This window comes from Pelodiscus sinensis, chromosome 5 (genome assembly GCF_052426305.1).
Source record: "Pelodiscus sinensis isolate ZL-2025 chromosome 5, ASM5242630v1, whole genome shotgun sequence".
Taxonomy (NCBI): domain Eukaryota; kingdom Metazoa; phylum Chordata; order Testudines; family Trionychidae; genus Pelodiscus; species Pelodiscus sinensis.
The window spans coordinates 111,504,264-111,530,078 of record NC_143056.1 but is presented as its reverse complement, the minus strand read 5'-3'; the positions used below and the strand labels follow the sequence as shown (position 1 = coordinate 111,530,078).

At 42.2% G+C, this 25,815-nt stretch overlaps 1 protein-coding gene across 29 annotated transcripts in view; it reads left to right on the top strand.

The window, feature by feature from the left end:
- The window catches only part of SOX6 (SRY-box transcription factor 6), a 518,699-nt gene that overhangs the window by 457,167 nt on the left and 35,717 nt on the right, over positions 1-25,815 (top strand). For all 29 annotated transcript variants that reach the window (XM_006134565.5, XM_025190443.3, XM_089778649.1 and 26 more), the window contains one exon: positions 8,732-8,840. In XM_006134565.5, the coding sequence (XP_006134627.1) occupies positions 8,732-8,840 (109 nt within the window). The remainder of the gene's footprint in view (positions 1-8,731; positions 8,841-25,815) is intronic.

Here is a 25,815-nt window from a genome sequence, read left to right as displayed (position 1 = left end):
ATGGGAACATGTCATATTGTTACATTCCCAGGACAGCGGAAGCCAGCTGAAGCATGCAGCCAGGCTAAACAGGGTTCGTATACATCCCTTTCTCAAATCATAGAGCTGGAAGAGACCTCAGGAGGTCATCAAGTCCAGTCCCCTGCCCAAGGCAGAACAAATCCCAACTAAATCAACCCAGCCAGGGCTTTGTCAAGCTGAGACTTACACACCTCTAGGGATGGAGATTCCACCACCTCCCTAGGTAACCCATTCCAGTGCTTCACCACCCTCCGAGGGAAATAGTTTTTCCTAATATCCAACCTAGACCTCCCCCACTGTAACTTGAGACAATTGCTCCTTGTTCTGCCATTCATACTACTGTGAACAGCCTTTCTCCATCCTCTTTGGAACTTCCCTTCAGGAAAGTTGAATCCCCCCTCACTCTTCTCTTCTGCAGACTGTTTTTTCAATAGTATTTTAACACAACACAAGGGGACTTGATGTCCCCTCATCTCTCTGGGCAGAGTCCATGCTTCCAGTGCAGTTCAGCATGGTGCATCACAGGCATTATGGGGACATCTACATGGAGGTAAAAACCTTGCCACATGTCCAGATCAGCTTACTTGGGCTTGCAGGGCTCGGGCTGCAGGGCTAAAAATTGATGTATAGACTTTGGGGTTCAGGCTGGAGTCCAAGCTCTGGGACCCTCCACCCTTGCACAGTCCAAATATGTACCAAGCAGTTTTCCAGCCCTGAGTCAGCTGACCTGAGCCAGCTGTGGGTTGTTTATCCCAGGTAAAAATATCCTATATTGTAGTAGGCTCCTGTATTCTGATACAGGGATTCTTTTCTGTTTTACATTGTTGTGATAGTCTCTGAGTGCCTTATGGATATCGTGGAAACCTTGAAGGAGAAAATTAAAAATAAGATTTTATGTGAAGTTATACTACATTGCCTTTTTAATCTGGCCTCTGGGAGTATTGCCTTCATATTGTTAAAGTTACTGGGATTTGATATTTTATCTTGTCGGTTCAATTTAAAGTCACAGAAATTTGGAGTTCATTCATCAACCCTGTACATCAAGCATGCTGAAACTTTTAGCAAAATGGCCCAGATATTAAAGTGTTGATGATTAACTATTGTTACAGTTTTGCTGTAATTTTTCTCTGCTTTTCTCTCCTGCACATGCACATACATACACACACTCTTAACATTTAAATGTCTCCTGCCACGGAGTGATATGATACCTTGTAATTTTAGCCATGCAATATATCCATGAGAAAATCTTAAACTTGGGACAAACTTGCCAAAAGGTTTGTGAACCTGGGACAGATTTATGGTTTTTGTTGAGAAACCGTGAGAAATTCTATGATTGTTCAGTGTTTCCACCTATAAGTAGGCCAAAATTGATGGGTTTGGCTAAGTTTTGCTCAGCATTTTCTCCCAACTAGAAATAAAAGCAAACCACATGAATTAAAACTCGAGTGGCCCAAGGTTCAAATAGATCCCTGTGAACTAATGCCACCAAGTTTACTCTGAGTTGTACATCTACTTCTACATCATTTTTCAGGGGGGTTAATTTTCTGACTGCAAATTGATAGGATAGTAATCTTTACAATAGTTCAGATACTATGACATCATTTTAAATGTATGATAGACCGACTAGTAACTGTGCATCATAACATCTATCTTCTGATTGGGTGAATGAACCTATTTAAAAAATACTACTTGAATGATTTAAAAAAGATGTATGTTAAGATTAACCAGTGTTTTCTTCCACACCAAAGTCTCATGATATATTTGCAGACATGGTAATTTAACATCACTTTAAGGTTTTCTGGAGCAACTTCTCCTGCTATGATTTTGAAAACACATTCCTGACAATCAGCACAAGGGCTGTAAAATCATGGGTGCTATGGAGCTTTTTCACTTTTATTCCTATCCACTTTGCCTGTGAAAGAAGTCCAGAAGTTATATGCCTTTAGGCCAATAGGATGACCGATATCATTGTTATAAGGTTAATGGTTGAACTTACCATCCAAAAATCTAAAAACTTTAGAGATACGGCTGAAAGTCAGTTTGCAATGATTCCTGTTGTGCCAAGATATTTCAAAAGATTCTAAACAGAGGGGCTGTGTCTACACTGGGCCACTTATTCCGGAAAATCAGCCGCTTTTCCGGAATAAGCTGCGAGCTGTCTACACTGGCCCTTGAATTTCTGGAAAAGCAATGACGCTCTACTGTACAAAATCAGCCGCTATTCTGGAAAAACTGTTCTGCTCCCGCTCGGGCATAAGTCCTTATTCCGGAACACTATTTCAGAAAAGAGCCAGTGTAGACAGTCCAGTAGTCTTTTCCGGAAAAGAGCCCCGATCGCGAAAATGGCGATCGGGGCTCTTTTCCGGAAAAGCGCGTCTACATTGGCCACAGACGCTTTTCCAGAAAAAGGGCTTTTCCGGAAAAGCAACCTGCCAATGTAGACGCTCCTTTTCCGGAAAAACTGAAAACGGAATAGTATTCCGTTTTAAGCATTTCCAGAAATTCATGCCTGTGTAGACACAGCCAGGGAGATTTCTCTTTCCAGTCCTACCTGTTGCAAAGTAGGAGGAACTAGGGGGGGCATTAGGCAGAATTTGCACCTTGACCTTTGTAGGATGAAAGGAGGACTTGTGAGTTCTCCCAAAACAATGTTTCCTGATTCATTGGCACAATGGAGTGGAGGGTGGAAGAACAAAGTGTCAGTCTGAGCTCTAAATTGCTTTGTTGCTGTAGGTATAAGTCACATTCTTAGGAGGCTATAGGATTTTGCTGAGGTGTCTGGAGGATTTAGTCTCACAATTCCTATTAGCATTGCCGTGGTATGAATGAATTCCTAGCTATAAGTTTTCCTGAAAATTTCCCCTTTGATGTTTGGAACACAGGGCTTCCCCCCCCCCCCCATTTTTTATGTTTCACTGTATGTAAACAGAGTATACCGCAAATAACAAATAAGCCACTAAAAATTAGTTGAGACATCTGGTATGGAATAACCTAATTATAATTTATTTTGTATATAAAGATGTGATAATTATTTGTAGCAAACGAAAACTGCAACTAAAATACTGTCCTCAGATATGTAATAACCCCTCAGGCATAAGTTCTGTGGCTTCTGTGAATGACCCATATTAATTCAGACTCTAGAAATTGGCTCTTTAAATAAACGTTGGTAATTGCTGCCAAGTTAAACTATTGAAACAAAGAGTATTACATCATTGTCCAGCCATGTCTACTTAAATAAAATGTATTTGTTGGGGCGGGGGTGGGGGGGGGGGAGGAGAGGAGAATTAGAACAAACCCTTTCACACAAGGATCAGCGGGTATGCCATTTTCCAGCTTAGTCTGAACACACATTTCAGATGTGGAAAAAGTGAGCATGTTGAAATAATTTGAGGCATGGGTATAGTCTGATCAGGGATGGTAATCCAAAAGGGAGGGGTGCCCAGTGTATTATTACATTGCGTATATTGTTTTTCAAGAGATGGATGCAATCAGTCATCTTTTCGCATCTGGTTTGAAAAAAACTTGTCTTGTTGGCAAGTAAACTGTTATTTAAGTACACAATCCACTGCACTACTGAAACAGTTTCAAACTTGTCCAAGTATTCTCACAAGCTTAAAGACGGTATAAATATCATTTATAGCAAGTCGTTTACTTCAGACTATATGGAATGCCTTCCTGTTCCCCGATCTAAGTGTCCCAGTTTACGTTATGGCCTTTATTGCTTCTGTTTGATGGAATGATCAGTAAAAATTTAATGACACTATAAAATAATAAAAATGTCATTAATTTACCACGGATCTTGGATGCAGTGGTTGTAAAGTTACATTAATAAACAGAATATTTTTTACAACAAAAAGCATTGTTACGTGGGAACATATAAATAACACACATAAATTTAAGAGCAATTTTACTGTTAGCACACACATTATTATGGAATAGCCAATAAGTGTATAAAACATAGTATATAAAATTTTATGAAAATATAGTGTGCACATCAAAAATTCAGCTTTTATCTAAGTGCAGAGAAAAGCCATTATTGTGTGCTTACTGTTTCATTGCTGTTCTTCCTGAAGATCACAATTTTATATTTGTTTCTAGTAATTTGAAGTTAGCAGCATTTTTGTCAGATGTGCCTTTCTTCCCCCGCTCCTCGGTTGACTAAGTCATTCCTTTACCTTCTGTACACGCAGAAGAATTGATAAACCCTGCCACAGAAATGAGGGAAAAGTTGCTAATTTAATGCAAAGTTAAAAATAATGCCTAAAAGGTTGGCTGGCTTGCTCGGTGACTCTGGAAATAAGGGATAATAATCTAGCAGTCTGTCTGACATTGCTGGGGCTGTTCCATCACTGACTGTGATAACATGTGAATATGATGGATGCCACAGTCGTGTGGCTCGTAACGTTTAACATTCATCAACTCTCACTAAAGGGGCTTTATCATTTAAATATCTTTATTTAATATGCAACATCTACCTCATACATCATAATTTCAAAGCACTTAGAGAACCAACAGTCCTACAACACAGTGGAACAGACTTTAATTTTGTTAATAACTTTTATGTCTTTTGCATGTTTGTGACTGACAATGCATAAATAAGTGCCTAATCATGTCACTGAATGAAAATAAAGATTTGGCTGTTGCATGAAGCATGTTTTCCTTTTTCCAATTTTAAAGTAGTGATTAATTTTTATTATGTTTTTAACATACAGAAAAGTACAGAGGGCACATACTGTGCTTGAGAGAGCTTTTTCGTTTCAGCAAAGTCCCTGATACTGCAATTTTTTCATCCACTTGACTTCTGTCAGTCTCCACCTATAAGTAAAGATTTACAGGTCCATGTCCTATGCACTATCTTGAAGTTAACAATTTAAAGTGAACAGTTTTGTCCACTTGTTTAGACTTCCAAAGTTATCGTCTTGTAAAGAAGTTAAAAATCATGCCCTATCCCCATTTCAACTAAAAACGTACCAACAAATTACCTGTGTGTGGCTAAGAACCAAAAACATATATAAACATAGCTTGAATGAGCATATATATTTCTATCTGCACATACATATGTGTGTGTGTATATAATGGGTGTGTGTATGCAGATACACACACATATTTATACACATACGTGTGTGTGTGTGTGCACCCCTACACACTTTAAAATGTTTTAAATTATGTACATGTGAATGTTTCTTTATGTGGCTATAGGTTATATAGAATTTATTTTACTTAGCTTGTTTGCACTAAGAAAAAGGGTGTGTTTTTTTTAAATGTGATTACTATCACATTTTAAAATCATAGCTTAAATGGATTAAATTGTGTGTTCAACATATGATAGTTAGTTGATGTGAAGCCTACTAGGATAAGCCTTAAGAAAAGGTTGAAACCTAAACAACTTGAGTGTCCGTTTGAATATTAATTTCATATAAGCATTTCATATACATTTTACTAATTCCTCATCCAACTAGTGATTTTATAAGCATCTCAGTGAAGAATATTTTCATTGAAAAAAGCCTTTCAGTATATACATTAAAAAATCATAGCTGTCATATATTTTCCCATGAATTGAAAACTGAAGGTAAATATTTAATCCTAAATGGAGTTCAATTCTTTTAGAAGAAAAGGTAATATTGTGTAAGCTTTCTCAATCTACTACTTCTTCCTTTTTCATGGAATTTCCCCTTTTCTCCTTCTGTGTCAAAATATTGATATTTTTTCAGAAACTTTTTTCCTTTTTTTTAGAAGAGATTATCTTCTGGTAAAAAAAAAATCAAAGGGAATGAATGACTAGAAAGATACTTCAAATGTGCATATTGATATATAGCAGGTTCTGTTGATTTTAATAGTGAAAAAGATATTTCTCCTTCTTCTATATCATACTTAATGATTGTTCTTCCAAGAATACACCAGATGCCACATTAACACTCCTTTAGAAAAAGCTTTAATGGAAATATTTTGAAAGACAAATGGTGTATGCTAAAGGCTATTTTTCTTAGTATTGATTTTTGCTTTTGTTTTGAGTACAAATTGTGAAAGTCACGCAACTTGTGAAAAAAAAATCCTATCTGCCAGCAGAGCATATTCATTCTGATGGTACAGGATTATTGCTATATTATAGAACATCTTTGAGTATAATGGTTGACTTTGTAATGTTAGTTTTCCTATGTCTAAGGGTGCGACTACGCTGCACTGTTATTTTGGAATAACTAGCGTTATTCCCAAATAACAATACGAGCATCTATACAGCAATTCTGTTATTTTGAAATAATATTGAAATAATGGGCGGCTTATTCCGACTTGTGTAAACATCATTCTGTGAGGAAGAATGCCTATTCCAAAATAGCTATTCTGAATTAAGGCATCTGTAGACACTCCACTCCTGTTATTTTGAAAAAGCCCCTCACCAGGACCATTCTAAGTTATTCCTCCTCAGTGCCTCTTGGGGCTCTAAATCAAGATAGCATGTCTACATTAGGGAAACCTCAAAATACTTCCCTGCAGTGTAAATATGCTATTTCAAAATAAACTATTTTGGAATATCTATTCTGGAATATCTTATTTTGAAATAAGCTTGCCATGTAGACGTACCCTGAGTCACATTTCCTCTCAGTATCCAGAACTTTTAATTTTTAAGTTCCGTTATCAACAGATACATTATATCTGTAAGCTTCACCACAGAAACAACTCTATAGCATCGAGAATGTTACTCCATTATAAAACTGCAAAGCGAACTTGTTAGATGAATGGAAGATTTTCAGAAACTTTTAAAAATGCAGTTAGTACCTGAAACTCTCAGCAGCATGTTGTAGTGGTAAACCCAATGAACTGTCATTCATGTTAAAATTCGACACTCTCCGGGAAGGAATGAACAAATACGCAAACTATCTTACCCATTACCAAGATAGCTTCCCCAATTATCACCTCTAATACCATTAGCTCACAGACGTCCCACTCTCCCCACCTCTAATATCATCAATTCACAGACACTTACCTTCCTTCCTTCCCCCCCCCCCGCATCCCCCTCCTGTTCTGAAATGTGATTTATCCTTTTCATATGTGTTCATTTTTTTTAATTGTATCGTATATATGGTTGTGACTATTTTCTTCCACTATTTGATCTGAGGAAGTGGGTCTGGCCCATGAAAGCTCATCATCTAATAAACCATCTTGTTAGTCTTTAAAGTGCTACATTGTCCTGCATTTTGCTTCAGCTACCCCAGACTAACACGGCTACATTTCTATCACTGGTAAACCCAATGATTCGGTTTTGTGCACTGTTTCTTCCTGTGCAGATTTAAACTTATTCCATGATCTGAAGAATCAAAAGCCTTCCTAAACAATTTTGCTGATGGGAATTAATTATAGAAATATAATGATATTCAAAAAATAATCAGATTAAACTGCACAAATGAACTGAGATTGAACAAATGAGGCACAACAGCCATCAAGTAATTGTATGTTTGCTCCTTAAGAACGTTTCCAAGTTCCTAAACATCGTGCAGGAGAGAAAACTCATGATGTTTTCTTCTTATGTCTAACATGCTCAGTACAGAACTAGGTCATTGAACAATAGACTGAACAGCAATCAGCACTCTACTTCTGCATAATGCATTAAGTATAACATGCAGAAACTGTTCACAAAGCTGAAAGCTGGTATTTCATGTCTGTAAATTCAAGCTGACATGACATTTAATATTGTTTTATAGTAATGAACAACAAGGTTTCATTCATTCACAAGTACAACATAATACCAAGTTTAGTCTGAAGAAGTAACAACAAGACAAGAGGGAAAACATGCTGTGTTTCTTCGAATGAGAACACTAAATTAATGATTACCATTGAACACTTAGCTACTGATATAGAGCACTACAGAGACTAATGCCAATTGTAGTTGTTTGATTGAAAATTGGATTAACCATAAAATGCCTCCCCTAGTTTTCATTTTACAGTTCCAGGTCCAGCTTTCCAGTGCAGGTCTCCATCTCTCAAGGTTTTTGTGTTTTTCTAGAAGCAAGTACCGTCCTCTCTCTTTTTCAATTCCCATTGAGGTTCAGTTGAAATTCCTAGACAAAATAATAGTATCAATTCTGTCATCTACTATTCCTTCTTTGAATACTTGTCTTTGAAAGCCTCTTGCATAAAATTCAGACTTGTGTTTTCTCAGGGGTACGAAGGCAAACTTGGATCTCTTAGTGGAAAAAAGTGCCTTTTCCATTAAATTAGCGGTATATTTTAATAGGAACTTTTCTTTCAGGTTGTAAATTTTAGTGTCTCTCAAATGTCAATTGTTTTTTTCCAATGTAAGTCACAAAGCTTAGTGGAAAAACAAAGTGTGCAGCATAGATCAGGACTGCTTGCTGCCAAAAAAATTCTTCAGTTGAATGTACCATCATTTATACATTATAGAGGTGCAGTTCAGCCTAATTTGGAGTCCTCTATGTACATTTTCACATTGAAACCTTAGGGCCTGATTTTCAGAAATGCTGAACGCTCATAATTCCAGCTGACATTGATGAGAGCTCTGGGTGCTTAGAACCTATGAAAATGAAGCCCTTAACTTTATGTTCTAAACTACACTTTTAATTAAACCTGCTCATTTTATTCACCCAGTAAAAAAAAAAGAAAAGAAAAAGCATATGTCTGTACTTAGACATATACATGGGCATGCTAGTTGGAGTAGGATAGAGGAAGCATTAATGACCTCTCTTGTCTTTTCCAGGAAAGAACACGCTTTGAGAATTTAGGCCCACAGTTAACAGGGAAACCCAGTGAAGATGGAAAACTGGGCCCAGGAGTCATTGACCTTACAAGGCCAGAAGATGCAGAGGGTGAGTTGCTGTTACAAATACATTGAGCATTGCTTCCTTAATTCCCACAATGTGACATGGAATAGACATATAGCTCTAAGTATCTTTACTGAGTGGCATGCAGTTAAATTTCTGGGCTCAAATTTAAAACATTTAGCATGGTTTTGTGAGAAAGAAACATATACCTAGCAAAAGAAAGGGTATAAACATAACAAAAAGGGTGATACCTTACAGCATGTACTCTGAGCCATCCTGAAACACCATTAAAGCTATGTCTGCACTGCACTCAAGTTTGGGCTTCCAAGTAGGGTTGCCAGATGTCCGGTATTTTCGCCTCCTGTCCAGTAAATAAAATTCAGAAAATACCGGACACTTAAAATGTCTGGTATTTTCTGATTTGTTCCTAGCCAGGAGGCGAGAATCTGGGGTGTTTACCGGGTTCCGCAGGGGAGCTGTCTGGCCCAGCGCAGGGAGGCAAGATGGCGGGCAGCCATTGGAAGCCTGTTAAGGCCAAAAAACCTCAAAAGCAAAGTGTTTCTTAAAGGGGCCATACTGGTTTTTTTTTGGTTTTGGGGTTTTTTTTGCTCAACAGCTTTGGTCTCCCCCCCTTTTTTTTCTCAACAGAATTTTTTCCCGGTGTTTTTTTTTTGGGGGGGGGGGGGGAGTGTGCATGTGTATGTTCGGTATTTATTGTTAAACCATCTGGCAATCCTACTTGCAGGGCTCCAGTTGACTTGGTGTTTCCAATCCTATGCTTGAGCATCCACATGGCATTGTAAGGCTGGGTTTTCAAATGCTGTGCTAACATGTCCATACTGAATTATAGGCTGTTTACTAGTGACTCCAGTGGGGCCAACAGCCTCACCGGGCCCCTGGGCAAGGTGGGGCAGGGGACTGCTCCATGATCCTGGAAGGGGTGGGGCCTCAGGTGGAAGGGGGCCTCAGTGCCACCCAAAGAGGGCTGCACCTCCCCCAGGCAGCCCAGAGTGTGGAATTCCAGCAGCCATTTAAAGGCCCTGGAGCTCCAGCCTCTACTGCTGCTATAGTAGAGGTGGTGGCAGCCAGGAGCTCCGGACCCTTTTGTATTGCTGGGCTGTGAGGCAGTTGCCACATTCCCTCCGTTTCCCCTGTTGACGGGCCTGAGTTATTCCCTTCAATGCTTGTTTTTATGGTTGTCCACTTAGAATAGTTTCTGTTCGGGCTGAGTGTTTCTCAGTAAGGGTATGTCTACACTACAAAGTTAGTTCGAACTAACAGACGTTAGTTCGAACTAACTTTCATAGGCGCTACACTAGCGCTCCGTTAGTTCAAATTTAATTCGAACTAACGGAGCGCTTAGTTCGAACTAGGTAAACCTCATTCCACAAGGATTAAGCCTAGTTCGAACTTACTAGTTCGAATTAAGGGCTGTGTAGACCCTTAATTCAAACTAGTGGGAGGCTAGCCCTCCCCAGGTTTCCCTGGTGGCCACTCTGGCCAACACCAGGGAAACTCTACTGCCCCCCTCCCGGCCCCGGACCCCTTAAAGGGGCACGGGCTGGCTACGGTGCCCGTGCCAGGTGCAAACCTGCCAGCACCCAGCCAGCAGACCCTGCACCTAGCACAGATCGAGCCACCCACCCGATGCCCCCCAGCCCTCCCCCTCTTCCCGGGACGAGGCTGGCGGCTCTCGGGAGCTTGCCCGGGACCGCAAGAGGCGGGCACCCGCCTGGGCTATTGCGGACATCGTGGACCTCGTCCATGACCTCCGCACTAGGCACAGGAAAGTGGCCGGCTAGGGCAGGAGAGCTGCCAGCCTGGCCACCCAGGAGCAGGTGTGCATGAAAATCAAGGTGGTCCACTGAGACCCCCGACCCTGAGCCCTGAGCTTGCAATGGCTGTACTGGGTCAGACTAAAGGTGCATCTAGCCCAGTAGCCTGTCTGCTGACAGCGGCCAACCCTAGGGACCCTGGAGGGGATGGACCAAAGACAGTGACCAAGCCATTTGTCTCGTGCCATCCCTCTCCAGCCTTCCACAAACCTTGGGCAGGGACACCACTCCTACCCCCTGGCTAATAGCACTCCATGGACCCAACCTCCATGACTTGATCTCACTTCCCTTTAAACTCTGTTCTAGTTGTAGCCTTCACAGCCTCCTGCAGCAAGGAGTTCCACAGGTTGACTCTTTGCTTTGTGAAGAACAACTTTCTGTTACTAGTTTGAAGCCTGCTACCCATTCCTTTCCTTTGGTGTCCTCTAGTCCTTCTTTATGGGAACTAATGAAGAACTTTTCTGTATGCACCCTCTCCACCCAACTCCTGCTTTTAGAGACCTCTATCCTGTCCCCCCTCCGTCTCCTCTTTTCTAAGCTGAAAAGTCCCAGTCTCTTTAGCCTCTCTTCATATGGGACCTGTTCCCAACCCCTGATCATTTTAGTTGCCCTCCCCTCTCCCAGCCTCTTTCTTCCCCTCTCCCATCTCCTTTTCCCAGTCTCCCCCAGTTTTGTTCAATAAAGACAGATTCAGTTTTTGAACACAATTGTCCTTTATTTTGTACATCAAGAAGAGGGGCTAGGGAAGGGTAAGTGGAAGGAGGTAAGGGAGGAATGGGGTACGCGCCCCTGATGGGGAGGACTGGGCTGGCTCTGCGGGCTTTTGGGGTGGAAGCTCTCCTGCAACCCCCCAATTGCCCCCTCTCCCCAGATGGCAGCCAGTCTGATGGCCGAGTGCTGTGATGTGCTCAGTGTGGGTACTCCAGGCAATCCAAGCCAGGACTGCTTTGCAAGCGGGGCACCCCTGAGAACTGTCTGTCCGGGGTGGGGTTCGGGACCCTTTAAGCACAGCCCTCGGCTAGCCTGACACAGTATCTCCACGCTCTAAGTCCTCCTCTGATGCCCTGCCGGCACTGCTTCCGGCCATCCTTAAGCCTGGTTCAGGGTCCACTTAATGTGGACATGGTAGTTCGAATTAGCAAAACGCTAATTCGAACTAGTTTTTTAGTCTGGATCCGTTAGTTCGAATTAGCTTAGTTCGAATTAACTAATTCGAACTAAGTTAGTTCGAATTAACGTTGTAGTGTAGACGTACCCTAGGAGAGTCATGAATGGAGATTTACAGAAAGACATTTTAGATTAATCTGACATGAAATATTTTATTTAGCTTTTCCCAAAGGAAAATTGAAAAAAATGTTTTGAAAAATCAATATTTTTCTGCTAAAAATGTTGATTTTACTGAAATGGTATTTTCAGTGAAAAAAATATTTCAGTGGAGAATTCCTAACCAGCTCGACTCTCACATAAAATGCCATTACTAATAATTGTGAAGAAATCTTGACATTTTTAATCCATGAAAACTTTAAAAAATCATTTTTGTTCTGTAGTCTACTAATGCCCCTGTTTTTCCCTATGATCACTGCACCATAATTATATTTTATACTCTGTTTTATGAAATCTGATTTTTTTTTCTGAAAAATTCAGAAATAGTTCTCTTATAGTGTGCCTCCTTATATGTGGAAACAATGAATTCAGAACTCAGTTTCATCCACAACATGTTCGTAGTTCTTGAACAGTATCATGTTGGCACCTTCTAATTTTATTCTGTGTGAAAATCAGATGATATATTTTTCCTAGTTCTTCTGGCAGCACTTCTCTCTAGTATTTCCTTGGTTTTCTTCATTTCCCCATTTCACCTTCCTCTCCCTAGTGCAAGTGTCTGGAATCACACTCTGGCACTGAAAGCCCAGGGAGCCTGCAAGAGCCCCTATACAAGGTGGGGGACGTGCGGCTTCATGCTGCCAGAAGGGGTGTGGCCTCAGGCAGAAGGGGCAGGGCCAGAGAAGCCAGCCCTCTGTGCTGCGCTTTCCCTCCAGCTCTCAGAGCCACAGCTCAGTGCTCCAGCAGCAATTCAAAGTGGCCTGGGGCTCTGACTGCCACCACAGCCCCAGTAGTAGCAGTGCCCTTTTGAATCACCAGATTCCAGGACAACTGCCCCCTTTGGGTATGTCTGCACTACAGAGTTTTGTTGGGAAAACGGCCATTTTTCCAAAAAAAACCTTGAGGAACGTCCACACTGCAATGGCGTTCTTCCACAAGACAATCGAAAGAACAGAAGGGTTTTTCCGGCATTGGTAATCCTCATTCTACGAGGAAGAAGCCTTTTTGCGAAAGAGCTCTTTCGGAAAAAGGCGTGTGTGGACAGGGAAGAGGGAGTTGCAAGAAGAGGAAAGAGGAAAAAGCACAGGTGCCCTGGTGGCCATTCTACCAATAATAATCACAGCTGAAATGCGAGATAGCGTCCGTTGATTGTGGACACTCTCTTTCAAAAAAGCAGATTGCTTTTTGGATACACTTTTGCAGTGTAGACGCTCTCTTTCGGAAGAAGTTTTTTTGGAACATCTTTTCCGAAAAAACCTTCTTCTGAAAGAAACCTGTAGTCTAGATGTAGCCTTAGTTTCCCCACCATCCCGTCCGCAGGTCAGCTGAGAGCCGAACCCATTACTGCATAATAAAGCCTTTGCGTACGTAACTTTAGTTGCAGTGAATTGTGCCAGTCGAGGAACATGTAACATCTCCCCCACATAGAGTTAGTGGGTCAGTTGCAGCATGATTTGTGGCCATGTGGGGAATCTGAGTTCATGAATGGATTCAGGGTACCAGGCAAAGCACAAGCTGCAGAGAGATGTCCCTGGAAAGGAGCCGCTGGGTGAATCATTCTGTTGTTTTGTGAAAAAAAGAGCTGGCAGGAATGAGATGCTTATCTCCCCTTCCGGCTGTAGAGCAGGTAGAAATGGTAGCAGGCATTACAGAGATGTTCATAAGGAATGACCCTCCCAGTACACCATGTCTAAGGGTGTGTCTAGACTACATGCCTCCTTCGACGGAGGCATGTAGATTAGCCAGATCGGAAGAGGGAAATGAAGCCGCGATTAAAATAATCGCGGCTTCATTTAAATTTAAATGGCTGCCCCGATCTGCCGATCAGCTGTTTGTCGGCAGATCGGGGCAGTCTGGACGCGACGCGCCGACAAAGAAGCCTTTCTTCATCGGCACAGGTAAACCTGGTTTCACGAGGCTTACCTGTGCCGATGAAGAAAGGCTTCTTTGTCGGCGCGTCGCGTCCAGACTGCCCCGATCTGCCGACAAACAGCTGATCGGCAGATCGGGGCAGCCATTTAAATTTAAATGAAGCCGCGATTATTTTAATCGCGGCTTCATTTCCCTCTTCCGATCTGGCTAATCTACATGCCTCTGTCGAAGGAGGCATGTAGTCTAGACACACCCTAAGAGTGGCTCATTGAAAATACTATGCTTGAAATGCCAACAATTAAACTATGACCTTTGAAGTACTGTATGGGGCATCTGGCTTTGTTAGTCTCAAAGAATATTTGCACTTCTTCCTAATGATGATGAATGAATGAGACTTGTAGAAATCTTTCCTGTATTTCTGCATGTCACAAAATGTTTCTATGTGCCAGTAGCAACCTGTACTTACACACACATCCACTTTAGATTTGAGTTGCTAAGGAACTCCACAAACCCATAATTAATCTGTGGCCTTTGGTAAGTGATATTTGTTCTTTTTTATTGTGTTGCCAAGATCACTATCTCAATGGATTGCCACAATTTTGTAATAGCCAGAGTTAGTCTTTTAAGATTTGGCCTGTTTGCTACCTCCTTTTTGTGTTGTCTTAGTTTTTCTCTTGTTCCTTTTTCTCCCTTTCATTTTTGGATTTGGTGATCTATTTTGTGTTGCTATGGGCGCAGTCAGTACTGTTTAAACAATACTGATAGTACATGCAGAACAGTGTTCCCTGAAAACTATGCATTTGTGTAACCACTCAGGAAAAATTCAAATGCCTTAGGAGAGTGCCCACAGCTAGGTTTTGTGTTTCTCTGGGTGGTGCACATTTGCACATGCCTTGGGGGACACTAACATTTATTCTGCACATGGATGGAAAAAATCTACACATGGATTATAAGGCCCATTGATGCTAAGAATTATATGGCATGACCTATATACATAATAAATAGTTACAAATTTATACAGTAAGGGGAAATTCTTCACCCCTCTCCTCTATGGAGTGCCTCTATGGAGAGACACACTTATTCTGTGCCCAGAACAAAAAGCTGCGGTCCTGATGGAGCGAGTGTATAATAGTCAGACTTTTATGTTTCGGAGTCTTTGGATTTAGCATCAGGGAACTTCTGTTCAGGGCCTCCCTGAACTGAGAAAAGTGTTTGAGGGAGATTTCTGCTCCTAACTGACAGACACAGATAACATTACAGAGGCAATCTTGAACACTGAAAGCACCAATACCTCCCAATATCTGCATGGGATACTGAGGAACCATGACTCCTGGTAGTACAGGCGATACAGAAATGAGAAGCAAACCTAATATTTTCTTCAGGATCTGGCTTTAAAGCAATACTTCTAATTCCAATACAAAGTCAATGGAACCATTGTAATGCCAACATTGCCAGTAAGCCTCTATTTAAACCAAAGAGTTTATCCATGCTAATTATGATACTATATTCAAATAATCCCTAACATGGAATAAGGAATCAGAACAACAAAAGTTTTGAAAAACAACTACTTTACATGTGCATATCTGCTTCCTAACACTAGTACTTTAGACATGAAACCAAATACAAAAGTCTCCAAAAATGTGTTTTTTTGGGCCCAGATTTAAAAAGTCAGTGCCTAAATGATGCCTGCAAAATTGCACCACAATTATGTTGCAATCACATTCTCCAGCTGTGCATACTAATAGACTAGTCCACTTGAGAATACAGAAAGTTCATCTGGGAGTTTTGCTGACACATCTTGGGTGCCCATGTTTGGAAAGCTGGCCCTTAAAGTCCAGGTGTTTTCTTATCTGCCAGGTGATAAGAAGCATTGATCTGAATATGGCAGTGAAATGAGGGTGGACACATGGATGGGTTTTAGTCTGCGGGCTGCAATTTTTATTAATCTTTAAAACAGGGGAGTGACGCTATTTTCCCCTCATCCATACTCTCCTATGCCAGGCATTTCAGTGATTTCCGTGCAGGGATTACAGGGCTCCTACCATACAAAACAGAACTCAGGGTAGATACTCTTCAGCCTACCCTTGAGGACTCAGCTTGCTATGAGTCCTACCGTCCATACCCCATAAAAGGAACAAAGGGTGCAGAAAGATGGGTCCTTCAAAATCTCACCCTGTGCCAGGAACCCAAGGTCCATCAACCAAGGTCATCTTCTATCCCTTCAATGGTACTAGAAGTGGGTTGCAAGTCATGACAAATTAAAAACTGAGCCAAGTACCTCAGATCCTAAGTACATCCATACTTAGCCTACTATAGCTTACAGGTGCTATGAAGAAGGAGAACAACTTTTGGTCCTCTCCTGATTTTCTACATGGGAGAAAAGTAATCCTTCTTCACCTGTACTCTGATGGTGCCTTGACCCATTAATTAATCTGTCAAGCTGAATTCCCATTTCTATCTCACAATGCATAGGGTGGGGCTGCTGGAACAGAGCTGAAAGAAGGTCCACGTGGCCCCTGTTACAATTTAAATCCCTGTAACAGGGGCCCAATCAGGTCCCATCCTCCCCAGCTGGCCAATGGGTGCCAGAGACACCAGAGGATCGGGACCTGCCCCCACACAAAACGACTGTCTTCCTCCCTTGCTGCTCAGACTGTTCTCTTTTGTTGCCAGCCTCATCAAGTTCCCACTCTCATGGTTGGAATGGGTGGTTTTTTTGAGGCTGCATTAATGGATTACATTTCTTCACTGTAACAGTTTTTTAATATTCCATTTATTGTTAAATAGTCAGTAGAAATGAGCCTTTAATTATTTTATGGACTACGGTTATTGTTTGTTAATTTCACATTCAGAAAATGGATAAAATCTTTCCAAACTGTTCCTCCCATTGACCGAGTTTTAAAAGGTTGAAGCGACATTTGATAACTAGTTTTTTTTTTAAATGCTGTCTTTTTATCTCAGATCTTTTCAAGACCAATTTCTGAGCCAAGAACTCCAAATATAATCCTCTGGTGCTTCAAAACAATGATGTTTTAAGCTCAAGGAAAAGTATTCATTATAGGAAACACCAAAGACCTTTACCCACAGTGCTCTGCTATGTGCCAGTGTGATACTATCAGGCAATAATTTCTCTCTACTGATTATACCTTGTGTATATGTACAATGTTTCTAATGTACTGTCAGTCTGACATGTAAAAGCCAAAAGTTGTATTTTCTTTTAATTCTAGGAGTTCCTACAATTCTTGGTTTGTTGACCAGAAAGCTATATGCTTTCAAGAAGTTATAAGCATCTTCTTTTAGAGGAAGGGATTATAATATTACACATATTGAAGTTCATTACAGCTGGCTGTCTTGAGATTGCAAACCATAATTATGAGAGGGTTTTGTAGACTTAAGTGTAAGATTTAATGATATTGTCTCCTCTCAGCAAATACTAGGGGGAGTTAAATGTGTATACCTAGGTACAGATACCTTTCAGAGATGATGTCATGTACAAAACTGTTGTTTAAAATTTGGAAGAATTGTAACACTCTTTGCCTCTTCCAGCTGAAGGCCTGGAAAGTGGCTATGAAAGTTAGAACTATGAAGAACTAATGAAGTGCGAGAGCTATTGCCCTATATAGTTTCTACATTGAAATGAGAGCTGTCTTTGAAAATGATGTTCATACAAGATTCAAACACAGTTTTGCCAGCTTTTGAATTATCTGTTTTTTAAAAATCTCCTTGCATCATATTATTATTGGTAAATCCCAGCTTTCATTTTTAAAAAAAGAATAAAAAGGTAAGTTTCTCACCCTCTTGGTTGACAAGTAAGTCTTTAAAAAGTGATTTGAGTGCCACCTAAAGGCTCAAAAACCCAACAAAAAATAAAATGAAGCATTTTTAAAACTAAAGCCTCATGATTTCTAACACAGTAGCATGTTTTTGGGGGCTTGCCTCATGATTTTTTAACGCTTTTGTTTGGCAGTACCGAATTACAACTAGGCAGTATGGACAGGACCAAATCATGCCTGAGCCTAGACAAGGCTGACTCCTGTTTTTGACACTCATCTGATAAAGTGGATTTTACCAAAGAAAGCTCATGATCTAATATATTTGTTAGTCTCTAAGGGTATGTCTACACTACCACCCTAGTTCGAACTAGAGTGGTTAATGTAGGCAACCGAAGTTGCAAATGAAGCCCGGGATTTGAATTTCCCGGGCTTCTTTTGCATCTTGCCAGGCGCCGCCATTTTTAAAGCCCTGCTAGTTCGGACTCCGTGCCCGCGGCTACACGCGGCACGGACTAGATAGTTCGGATTAGGCTTCCTATTCCAAATTGCCATTACTCCTCGTGTGTACAAAAATGGAAACTCTCTTTATTTAACAAAACTGGGGGGAGGGGATTAACCTCTGAGGAGACTGGGAAAAGGAGGTGGGAGAGGAGAGGAGAGAGGGTAGGAGAGAAGAGGGGGAAACCTGGGAGGAGGGAGCTGGAAGGGGGAAGCCAGGGGAAGAAGGAGGAGGGGAAGTATAAAACTATGGCACACCCACATCTTCAGTACTGTGTACAGATGGGATCTTCTCACCCCAGAAAAGATACTTTGGCCTTGGAAAGGGTTCAGAAAAGGGCAACTACAATGATTAGGGATTTGGAACAGATCCCATATGAGGAGAGGCGAAAAAGACTGGGACTTTTCAGCTTAGAAAAGAGGAGACTGAGGGGGGATATGATCGAGGTCTATAAAATCATGAGTGGTGTGGAGAGGGTGCATAAAGAAAAGTTCTTCATTAGTTCCCATAATAGAAGGACTAGAGGACACCAAATGAAAGGAATGGGTAGCAGGCTTCAAACTAATAACAGAAAGTTGTTCTTCACAAAGCAAATAGTCAACCTGTGGAACTCCTTGCCACAGGAGGCTGTGAAGGCTAGAACTAGAACAGAGTTTAAAGAGAAGTTAGATAAAGTCATGGAGGTTGCATCCATGGAGTGCTATTAACCAGGGGGTAGGAACGGTGTCCCTGGCCTCTGTTTGTGGAAGGCTGGAGATGGATGGCAGGAGAAAAATGGCTTGGTCATTGTCTTCGGTACATCCCCTCCGGGGTAGCTGGTGTTGGCCACTGTCGGCAGACAGGCTACTGGGCTAGATGGACCTTTGGTCTGACCCAGTACGGCCATTCTTATGTTCTTATGTTCTAAGCTCAGGGTTCAGGGTCGGGGGTCTCACTGGACCACCTTGATTTTCACGCAAACCTGCTCCTGGGTTCGCATGTGGCCTTTGGTGACCAGGCTGGAAGCTATTCTGCCCTAGACAGCCGCTTTCCTTTGCCTAGTGTGGAGGTCGTGGACGTTGGAGGCCTCCCCCCAAACCTGGATGAGGTCCACGATCTCCGCACTAGACCAGGCAGGCGCTTTCCTCTTGCAGCCCCGAGTAGGCTCCTGGGGGCCGCCAGCCTGGTCCCGGGAAGAGGCGGAGGGCTGGGTGGTAGCAGGTGGCTGGCTCGTGCTGTGCCAGGTGCAGGGTCTGCTGGCTGGGTGCTGGCAAGCTTGCACCTGGCACGGGCACCGTAGCCAGACCGTGCCCCTTTAAGGGCTCCGGGGCCGGGAGAGGGGCAGAAGAATTTCCCTGGTTGTGCCCAGAGTGGCCACCAGGGAAAGCTGGGGAGGGCTAGCCTCCCACTAGTTCGAATTAAGTGGCTACACAGCCCTTAATTCGAACTACTTAATTCGAACTAGGCGTTAGTCCTTGTAGAATGAGGTTTACCTAGTTCAAATTAAGCGCTCCGCGAGTTCGAATTAAGTTCGAACTAGCGGTTTTCATGTGTAGCGCCTATTAAAGTTAATTCGAACTAACAGCTGTTAGTTCGAATTAACTTTGTAATGTAGACATACCCTAAGGGTCCATCTATACTGCAACACTATTTCAAAATAACTTAGTTATTTCGAAATAACTACATATACACATCAGGCAGTTGTTGTGAAATAGTGTCAAAATACTGTCAAGCTGGAAGACTTCTTACTCCGACTCCTGTAACCCTCATTGTATGAGGAATAAGGGAAGTTGGAGGAAGGGTGCTCTATTTTGAAATAAGTGCTGTGTAGACATACCCTATTTCGAAATAAGCTATTTCAAAATAAGATAGGCAATTGACATAGCACAATTTGCTTAGCTTATTTTGAGTTAAGCTCCTTTGTGTAGACACAGACAGGAATTCTTGTTTATAATCTTACAGACTCAACCAGCTACCTCTCTGAGACTTTTTACCTATTTTTGGGAATAGCTCTAACACCTTTTTCCCCTTTCAAAACAGCTAGCCAACATTAGAATATGATTTAGAAGCAGTTATATTTGACCCCAGTTTTAACATGTAACAAACAATCAATTTGCAAGCTCGTAGAGGGTAACAGAGTGATAAGTAATAGCCAACATGCATGTCTCACAAACAAATTATGCCAAACCAACCTAATTTCTTCCTTAAACAGGTTCACTGGCCTAAAGAATATGGAGGAAGCAGTTGATGTGATAGATCTTGATTTTAGTAAAGCTTGTGATACAGTCCCACATGATATGTTTCATAAGCAAACAAAGGAAATATGGTCTAAATGATATTACAGTAAGGTAGGGGCATGCATGTTGAAAGAGATACTCTAAGAGTTCTTATCAGTTGTCCACTGTCAGACTGGAGCATGTATCTAGTGAGGAGCCACAAGGGTCTGTTCTAAGCCTGATACTTTTCAGCATTTTCATTGAGGAAATGGATAATGGGGTAGTAAGAATGCTTATGCTGAACTGGAAGCAACATAAAATCTGCCTGTAGGCGAAAATAAAAATGTAATGCTGTTGTCCTCACACCATAACTCTATGGGTACAAAACATGGACCTGTAATCAGTGGCATATTGAAATGCCTGACAGTTTCCATTTGTGACACCTGTAACAGTTGCTGGGCATCAAATGGCAGGACTGGGTTTCCAATATGGAGGTTCAGTTGGTATCGAGATTCTTTTGATCTGCACCCAGTTGAGATGAATTGGCCATGTAATTTGTATGCCTGAGACCCATTTATCAAAACAAGTCTTATATTCTGAATTAAGCTCTGGCAATCGTAAGCATAAGTACAGAGGAAATGCTTCAAAGCCACCATGAATCGAAATCTGCTCAGAACTAACATTTTCTGACCTTTGAGCAGCTGGTGAGTGATCATATTGCATGGCTCTGCGCTATGGGGGAATCATGAGAAGAATTGGGTTGAACAGCTGGAGGCCCAGCACCAGGCATGGAAACACATGCAGCTATCAACACAGCTAGGCAAAAGGCTCTGTGCCTAATTCAGTAAAATATTGTTCTTCCCAAATTGGTCTCCTGATGCCCATTAATTGTGTGATTGTTGATGCTATTCTTGGAATCAAGGTGACTGGCATCATCAGTATCAACATAATTGTAACATTTGTGGATGACACTCAGCTAGGAGGGGTTTCTAGCACTTGGGAAGGCATAGTAAGAACCTTGACAAATTGGAGATTTGGTCTGAAGTCAACAAGATGAAATTCAGTAGACAGAAGTGCAAAGTACTTTGCTTAGAAAGAACAAAATCAAATGCGTAAATACAAAATGGAAAATAACGAACTAGAGAGCAGGATAGTTAAAAAAAGATCTGGGGTTTATAGTGGGCCACATTCCATTTGAGCTAACAGCGTGATGTCATTGCAAAAAAGGCAAATATAATTCTGGAGTGTGTTAACAGGTAACTTCTCTGCTCGACTCAACACTGGAAAGGTCTTGGCTGGAATATTGTGTCCAATTTTGGGGTACACTTTAAAAAAGCAGTGTATGTTTAGTCTTGAGAGAAGAAGACAGAATGAGGGGGGAGAGGCCTGATAACAGTCTTCAAATATGTTAAGGGTTGATATAAAGAGGACTGTAATCAGTTGTCCTCCATGTCCACAGAAAATAAAACAAGATGTAATGGGCTCAATCTCCAGCAAGGGAGATTTAGGCTAATAATAGGAAAAGCTTTCTGGCTATAATGATGATTGAGTACTGAAAGAGACACTGTGGAGTCCCCATTCTAGGAGGTTTTTAAGAATAGTTATGGATGGACCTGTTATGGGTGGTCTAGGTATGCTTGGTCCTGTCTCACTGCAGGGGGTTGGATTAAATGATGTCTAAAGGTCCATTCCAGCTCTGCTTTTCTATGATTCTGTGTTTTGGTAAAAATCTGTTTGGTCCTTTGTGAGTACAGGTTGTAGGGCTTTGAGAATCTTGTCTTAGTTCCAGTTCTAATGGACACACTCTTCTGATAGGTGCCCACCATGTCATTTGAAGTGTAGTATGTATGCCAAATATAATCATCCTGGAATAGCTCTGTTTATTTGCAGGCTTGTTGTTGAGTTCTTTGTTAATGAACAGAAAGTACACTAGAGTCTTGCCTCTAGTGGACAGAGGCCTGCATAAAAGATATAAGTGCTTCTATTTACAGCTAATGTTTCTACCGTAGCTCAGGCAGAAATGTTCTTGCTTTTGTATTTGAAGGCCATCATTTCAAGTCTTATTGGAGACATGATCCTCATTCATGCAAAATATTTTCTTCGGTGAAAGGGAGAGTAGTTGTTTTGATTAGAGTGGAGACTCGGAATAACAACTTATGGATTGTGTTCTTGGTTGTGCCGCTGACTCATTGTCTGACGTTGCACAGGTGATGTAATGTCTCTGTGTCTTGTTTTTCCATGTGTGAAATGAGAATCATTATACATAAATGCCTCATAACAGTACTGTGAAGCTAATTTTCCTAATATTTATAAAGCTGCTTTTGCATGAAGAGTGCTGTATCGGTGCAAACAATAATGAAAACGATCACATTCTATACCTATTTGTGTCCTATCATAGGGGATGTGTGAGTTATGTATGGCCTCAAAATTTGCAGTTGGAGCAGCTTGTGCAAAAAAACCACTTCGCTGCAGAAATTATTTTTGCTGATTCTGGGTAGATTGCCTGCCACTCCTTCCATCACAAGGAATTCTAGCTGAGCTCAATGGACTTGCTCTATAGCCAGGAGAAGAAACATGCCATCTATCTAGACTTCTCATGAGGATATTCAGCTGTCAGGAAGCAAATGATCAGCCTGGAAACTGAGCTTGCCAAGAGCTGTCAACATTCCCCACCCTCCCACTCACACCACAGCCCTTCTGAACATGCTCTGACTGGTTTGTCCCCTTTTCTTTAGTTTTTCCCCACTCCTCCTGGCAGCCAGAAAGGTGGGATCAGAGGCACCCATCTGTCACCAGGTGTGTAGAGCCCCTTCTTCCTTTTCCCCTCATACTGTCACTTTCCAAACCGCAATTTTTATGGCACACCAATATTGAACTCTGAATGGAAATTTTGACACAGCCTTAAATACATGGAAAACAATCACGTGGGTTTTAAAAGTACAGTATATGTTACATATCATACACTTGTTTAAAAATATCTACTTTCCTAAAAGGTCTTTCTGTGTATCTTGTGCTGCTATGGAATGTCCTGCTTCCAGTTTCCTGGAGAATTCATCATTGGAGTAGTACTCCGACAATTAGAGAGCCTTGCTTGCAGACTATAGCATGCTCTTCAGTATAGAAAGTCCCCAACTTACGAATGGGTTGTGTTCCATTACTTCATGTGTATGTTGTTTGGCACTTGGAATGTATTTTCCCATAGAAACAATTGGATTAATGGTAGTTAGGTTCATGGACTAGTACACAAAAACCTGTTTAACCCATAACGTAGCTGAAATACAATGAAAACAATAGAAATAATTCTGTATTTAATCTTGAATGCGGGTGCTTGAGAAAGGCAGGTTTAATTAGAGGAGGATGAGGAGGCAGGTGGAGATTCTGAAAGGGACTTCTGGGTGTCCCCTGGGCGCTATTCCTTCACCCCCTTGTGGCCAGTCTGATCTTCCAGCCACTCCCCCAACATGGGCTGAGCCCAGCCTCTTCTCACCAGGAGGTGGGGAGCAGCCATACACCCAGCGGCTGGAGAGGAGTGGCATTTTCCCCTTCAAAGCACCACTTCTCTCCAGTCACTGGCCATACAACTACTCTCTCTGCTCCTCCAGAGTCCTCAACCAGCACTTGTGCCACTCACCACCACCTATGTCTCTCACCACCACCTCTGCCTCTTGCCTGCTCCCTGAGACTGCAGGGGAGCGTTTGTCTGTATGTGCAAAAGTTTGTAACTCAGGGAGTGCTCTGTAAAAATGATGTCGTTAAATATACAGAACTGCAGAACAGACATGTTCTGGAAGACTGATTATATTATTGGAGAGGACATATTGTGGTATATCATATTATGCATGTAAACCTACATCAAGGCAAAGAAAAGTTCCATTTTTATTTCATGAGAGACACACGCTGCAGCTAGATACAGCAGGGGCTCTTCATTCAGGTTGGAATTTTCAGAGAGGCCTACAAGAGTTAGGAGCTCATGTCCCATTGAGATGATTGTGTGCCTATCTCTTTTAGACATTTTTGAAAATGTCACTCTCAGGCTATGCCTACACTACAGAGTTTTTTCAGAAAGACTGCTGTTTTTCTGAAAAAAACTTCACTTATATCCACACTGCAATCACATTCTTTTGAAAAAAATCGAAAGAACAGAGGGATTTTTCTGATATTGATAAACATCTTTCTACGAGGAAGAAGCCTTTTTCGGAAAGAGCTCTTTCAGAAAAAGGCATGTGTGGATGGGGAAGAGGGAGTTCTTTCGAAAGAAGAGGAAAGAAGAAAAAGCACAGGTGGCTACTGTGGCTACTCTGTCCATAGCAATAACAGCTTAAATGCGAGACTGTGTCCATTCAGTATGGACACTATCTTTCAAAAAAGCCGATCGCTTTTTCGATGGGCTTTGGCAGTGTGGACGCTCTCTTTTGGAAGAAGTTTTTTCAGAAGATCTTTTCTGGAAAAGCTTCTTCCAAAAGAAGCCTGAAGTCTAGGCATAGCCTCAGTGGAGTAGGTCCCATTCAACCAGTGACTGTCTAATCTCCCTGGGTATGTCTACACTACAGCGCTATTAACTTATTTAGAATTAGTTAATTTGAAATAAGCTAATTCGAAATAACACATCTAGACACAAAAACTAATTCGAAATAGCGTATTTCCAATTCGAAATAGTACATCCACATTGAGTGGACCCTGAATTGAAGGCAAGGCTGCCTGGAACCAGTGCCGACAGGGCATCAGGGTCAGACTTTGTGTGTGGGGTTGCTGCCTCAGGCTAGCCGAAGTCTGTGCTTAAAGGGACCCAACCCCTCATCCGGGACAGACAGTTCTCAGGTTTCTCTGCTTGCTGGTCTACCTTGCTGAGGGATAGCAAAGCATTTGTGTCTCAGAGTGCTCTGCTTGCCCTCACTCGGGGCACCACAGCACTCTGCAACATGGAACCAGACCTGTCCCCGGGAACTCTGCTGCATCTCGTGGACACATTGCCAGCAGCCTGGCTGCACTCTCTGCAGGCTGCCATCCGGGAGGACCATCAAGGGGCTGTCAGGATCCAGGGGGCTCTGCGGGAAAGCGTCCACCCCAAGGAGCACTGACAGTCTCCCCGGTCTGCCCCACTGAAGGCTTGTGCCCCGTTCCTCCCTCTTATCCTTCCACTTACCCTTCCCTAGCCCCCGCCTCCTGATGTCAAATAAAAGACACGTGGGAGGAGGGAGCTGGAAGGGGGAAGCAAGGGGAAGAAGGGGGAGGGGAAGCTCAGGGCTCAGGGGTGGGGGTCTCGCCGGGCCAACCACCTCCCAGCATGGCGGGGGAGGGGGCCTCAGCATCCCCGGGGGGGTGGGAAGGAGGGTACGGAGGTTGAGGTTGGGGGTGTGGACATTGAGGAGGAGGGTGTGGAGGTTGAGGAGGAAAAGGTGGGAGAGGGGGCAGGAGTGGGAGGAGGGACAGTAGTTGGGGGGGCAGCAGGCGCAAGACCAGCACAGGGCACCATGCTCTGCAGCAGGACCTTCATCACTCGGTCCTCAGCAAGCTGCTCCCGGCGGA